The following is a 4,598-nucleotide window of genomic DNA, read 5'->3' on the forward strand; positions in this document are numbered from 1 at the left end:
GTCCTCAAGGCGGCACCGGCGCTTCCGGGACCACGCGACACTGGAGGTCGAGGTTGCGGGAGCTCCCCGGCCGCCGCAGAGCCTGCCAGCGGGCGGAGGGCTGTCTCCTGGTCCCGGAATGCGGCCCCGGCACCCCAGGCTGTGGCCAGACGCCCTTCCTCCAGCCCAGCGCGAGCCTCAGGACTCTCGGGGCCACCTCCGCCTTGCGCGGTCGCCCAGGAGTGCGCAGTTAGAGGCGTTCCGCTCTGGATGCAGCCCAGATGGGGAGCTATGGGCGATGACGGCCGGGGACCCCTTCCCGCTATCCGGTGGCCAGGACAGTGCGGGTGGGCGCTGCGCCTGGAGCAGGGCTTGGCTGGCGCTAAAGGGGTTGAACTGGGCTAGGCCAAATCTCCGCCCAAACTCCCACCCCAGGCCCAGCGGCCTCCCCACTGGCTCCTTTAACCCTTTATTGCGCTTGTGTGGGGTGAGTGTGGGGGTGTACTGATCCAGGCCCCACAAGCCCGATGGGAGGGGGCTCTGTGGCTATGCAAAATGGGGATGGGGTAGGCCGGCTGCCCTCCGTGGGTTCTGGGGAAGTTCCTTGATGGGGAGGTTTGTGCAGCCATTCCCAAGCTGGAATCAGCACTGGGCTGTGGGTGGAGGACAGGTGCTGAGAAGGAGGGGGTCACTCACAGGCTGGGTCCAGGCATCACCTGCCAGGCCCATCCTGAGACCCCTCTGCTCTGCAGGACCAACCTGTGTCTGGCGCTGGCTTTGATGCCAGGGAGGGGCACGGATTGGAGGCCCATTCCCAGTCCTAGCCAGCTTTCTTCTTGGGTGGGCTGAAGTCAGAGCAGGTGGAGGCGGAGGCAGGAGGAAGGAAGGGCAGCTTGGTGCGGTTTCTTCCTCTCCCTGGACCCAAGGAAAAAGTTTTGTTCCCAGGACAAAGTTTCAGATGTTGCCTGTGACCCTCTGTCCCTGGCATAGCCCGCTGGTTGCCCCTGCCAGTAGGCCTGCTTCCTGGTGCATGGCCTGCAAGCTTCAGGTAGTAAGAGGGAAGTGGTCACCCCAGTTATCTTACGCCACCCCAGTTCTTCTTCCAACCAAGCCCTGTCCCTGTGGCTGAGCTGGCCTTCTCTGAGCTTCGGCATGAAGCCCACCATATGACAGGGCAGGGTGGAGACCAAAGGGCATGGCCTTAAGTGCCCTCGACCCTCCAGCTGACTCTCTCCTCTCCCAGTATGGCATTGTCCTGGATGCTGGCTCTTCACACACGTCCATGTTTGTCTACAAGTGGCCAGCAGACAAGGAGAATGATACAGGCATAGTGGGCCAGCACAGCTCCTGTGATGTCCAAGGTGAGGTCTCCAGGGCACCAGTGCTCCCCAGCCTGGACACCACTCCTGTGGGGTCCCAGGGGCCTTCTCCAGCCCCTGGAGGAGGCTTGATCCTGGGTGGAGCTCACTCCAGAAAGAGAGGCTGGGTCCTCTGTGCTGGGAAGGGGTATGGGTACTCTGTTCCAGAAAGGGAAGCTCCAGGAAGTGGTGGAAGGTCCAGGCCTCACCTGGCCCAGGACTGACCTCTAAGCCCCAGACAGAGCAGGAGGGGCTCTGAGGATCCAGCAGGCCCATCCCGGCAGGTCCCGTGGGAGGCTAGGCTGGGTTGACAATGCCCAGCGCACCTGTGCCCACACCCACCCCGAAGGCGGCAGCCTCAGAGACTCTGGGTGGCACCTGGGCCCCTTTGTCTTTGAACTGGGTGTCTCTGGGGGCTTAAGCTGGGAAGGTGTGTCTAAGCTACCTGGGAGAAGCCAGTAGTACCTGGTTGGGAGTCCAGTCCCCCAGCCCCACTGGACCACAGCCCACCTGGGGACCATTTACAGGGGCTGGGCATGTCTCTACCTCCCTCTAGGTGGGGGCATCTCCAGCTATGCAGATAACCCTTCTGGGGCTGGCCAGAGTCTGGTTGAATGTCTGGAACAAGCACTTCGGGATGTACCCAAAGAGAGACACGCTGGCACCCCCTTATACCTGGGAGCTACGGCAGGCATGCGCCTGCTCAAGTGAGCTGAATGTCCCCTGACCTTGCCCTGGGGGCCCAGGACAGCCCCTGCACAGGGTGGACCCCACATGCCCTTGGTAGCAACTCTGGGCTGGAACCTCCTCACTGGGGAGTGCCCCCTGCAGCAGGATCACAGCTACCTGGGGAGCAAGCCCCTCAGAGTTCTCCCTGCCCCACAGCCTGACCAGTCCAGAGGCCTCGGCCAGTGTGCTTGAGGCAGTGACGCAGACGCTGACCCAGTACCCCTTTGACTTCCGTGGTGCACGCATCCTCTCTGGCCAGGACGAGGGGGTGTTTGGCTGGGTGACTGCCAACTACCTGCTGGAGAACTTCATTAAGGTGGGCCTGCTTCAACGAGCCCAGGGACACCTGCACCTGGCCCCAGGCTGACCCAACCTCCACTCTCCACAGTACGGCTGGGTGGGCCGGTGGTTCCGGCCGAGGAAGGGGACGCTGGGGGCCATGGACCTGGGGGGTGCCTCCACACAGATCACCTTCGAGACGGCCATCCCAGCTGAGGATCCAGCCAATGAGGTCAAGCTACGGCTCTACGGCCAGCACTACCGGGTCTATACACATAGCTTCCTCTGCTATGGCCGAGACCAGGTCCTCCAGAGACTGCTGGCCAGTGCCCTCCAGGTGCCCCTCCACCCCAGCCCACCCCACCTGAGGGAGGGAGCAGAACAGATGGAGTCAAGTGCCCCAGAGCAGAGGGTGGAAGTGACCATGCCCACGAGGCTCTACAGCTAGGCTCCTCAGCTGGGGGACTCCACAGGAGCAAAGGGCTAATGCTGGGGATCAGGATGGAGAACTGAGGGCCAGGAACAGATCTCAGAGGGCCCCGAATGCCATCTGTGGCTCCTGAGCAAAAAGTGATATTGCCCAAGTTGGATTTGTGGGGGATTCACCAGGCTGGTCCTCTGGGGTAGGGATGGCAGGAGGGGCTCTGAGGATCCAGCAGACACATCCAGGCAGGTCCCGTGGGAGGCTAGGCTGGGTTGACAATGCCCAGCGCACCTGTGCTCTGGGTGGTGCTCTGATATCCTGGTCATCTCCCCAGACCCACCGCTTCCACCCCTGCTGGCCAAGGGGCTATTCCACTCAAGTCCTGCTCCAGGACCTGTACCAGTCACCATGCACCGAGGCTCAGTGGCCCCAGACTTTCAACAGCAGTGCCAGAGTCAGTGTGTCGGGGACCAGTGACCCTGTTCTCTGTCGTGACCTTGTCTCTGGGCTCTTTGACCTTTCCTCCTGCACCTTCTCTCGATGTTCCTTCAATGGGGTCTTCCAGCCCCCTGTGGCTGGGAACTTCATTGTGAGTCCAGGAAGACATGGGTGGGTCAGGTGCCCTACAGCTCTGGGGGAGTGGCCCTGGCGTGACTGTCCCGCCCCCCGCAGGCCTTCTCTGCTTTCTACTACACTGTGGACTTCCTGAGGACCGCAATGGGACTGCCTGTGGCAACTCTGCAGCAGCTGGAAGCAGCTGCCATGGCCATCTGCAACCAGACCTGGGCTGAGGTGAGGCAGGAGGGCTTGGCCAATCACACCTCCTGGTCATGCTTTGTCCCATAACCAGGGGTCCAAGCCTCTCAGAATATCCCCTGTAGTGGGGGTGACTATATTCGGCTCAAGTAATGACTGGGCTATGGCAGGGGACATGGGAACCAAGTGAGCTGCAAACAAGACCTGGTGGGCAGGGGAGCAGGTACTGCAAAGGCCCTGTGACATCAGGGAGCTTGGAAAAGACAGGGATGGAGAGGCAAGTGGCTGGGACAGGGTGGGGGAGAATGGCCTACTGGTGGAGGACAACTCAGGAGAGACAGCAGGTAGAACTGCCAGGGTTTTGGGTGGGGCTGAGGAGATAAACAGGACTCCTAGCTTTCTGACTTCTGCCATGCTGCCACATAAGGAGAGATGGAGGGGTCTGGCCACCTAGAGTGTGAAGTGTGCACCTGAGTCTCCAGGAGAAATGTGACATTCCCACCCAGTCTTGTCTGTGCCTAGTTGCAGGCAGACTAGGGATGTGAGGAGGTGGGAACAGGAGCAAGGCTCTTGGGTCCAAGCCTGGAGCTCCTGTTCCCCCGGCCACACACCAAATGCTGCTGCCATCAGCTCCCTCGTCGCCATCTGCGCCCAGCCTTCCAGGCACCGGCAGTGGCTCGGGAGGGGGACACTGCCATCCAGCAGTCACTCAGTTCATCCCCGAGGGGTGCGCTGTCTAGGGGTGCTCCCTTGGCCTCAGTCTTGCTGCGCAATTCCTGGTCGTGTGGCTGTCTCTGGCCTCACTTGGTTTGTGGGTGAGGGAGGGTACAGCCCTCAGCGGTCTCCGGGGGTCGCCAACTGGACGTTCTTCCGCCCGCGTCCCAGCTGCAGACTCGGGCGCCAAGGCAGCAAGCCCGCCTGGCCGACTACTGCGCTGGGGCCATGTTCGTGCAGCAACTGCTGAGCCGCGGCTACGGCTTCGACGAGCGCTCCTTCCGCCTAAGACTCTGCCAAGTGGCACCCTCTCAAGGTGCCTCCCCTGACGCCCAGAGGTCTAGGTGTATGGCTGTCTC

At 61.7% G+C, this 4,598-nt stretch overlaps 1 protein-coding gene across 1 annotated transcript in view; it reads left to right on the top strand.

Annotated features, from left to right (window-relative positions):
- The window catches only part of LOC107159114 (ectonucleoside triphosphate diphosphohydrolase 2-like), a 14,773-nt gene that overhangs the window by 556 nt on the left and 9,619 nt on the right, over nt 1-4,598 (top strand). Inside the window, exons 2-8 of the mRNA XM_015505653.2 lie at nt 1,223-1,340; nt 1,894-2,044; nt 2,223-2,382; nt 2,455-2,682; nt 3,104-3,358; nt 3,442-3,561; nt 4,411-4,555. Coding sequence (XP_015361139.2) covers nt 1,223-1,340; nt 1,894-2,044; nt 2,223-2,382; nt 2,455-2,682; nt 3,104-3,358; nt 3,442-3,561; nt 4,411-4,555 — 1,177 coding nt within the window. The remainder of the gene's footprint in view (nt 1-1,222; nt 1,341-1,893; nt 2,045-2,222; nt 2,383-2,454; nt 2,683-3,103; nt 3,359-3,441; nt 3,562-4,410; nt 4,556-4,598) is intronic.

Source organism: Marmota marmota, unplaced genomic scaffold (assembly GCF_001458135.2).
Source record: "Marmota marmota marmota unplaced genomic scaffold, marMar, whole genome shotgun sequence".
Lineage (NCBI taxonomy): Eukaryota > Metazoa > Chordata > Mammalia > Rodentia > Sciuridae > Marmota > Marmota marmota.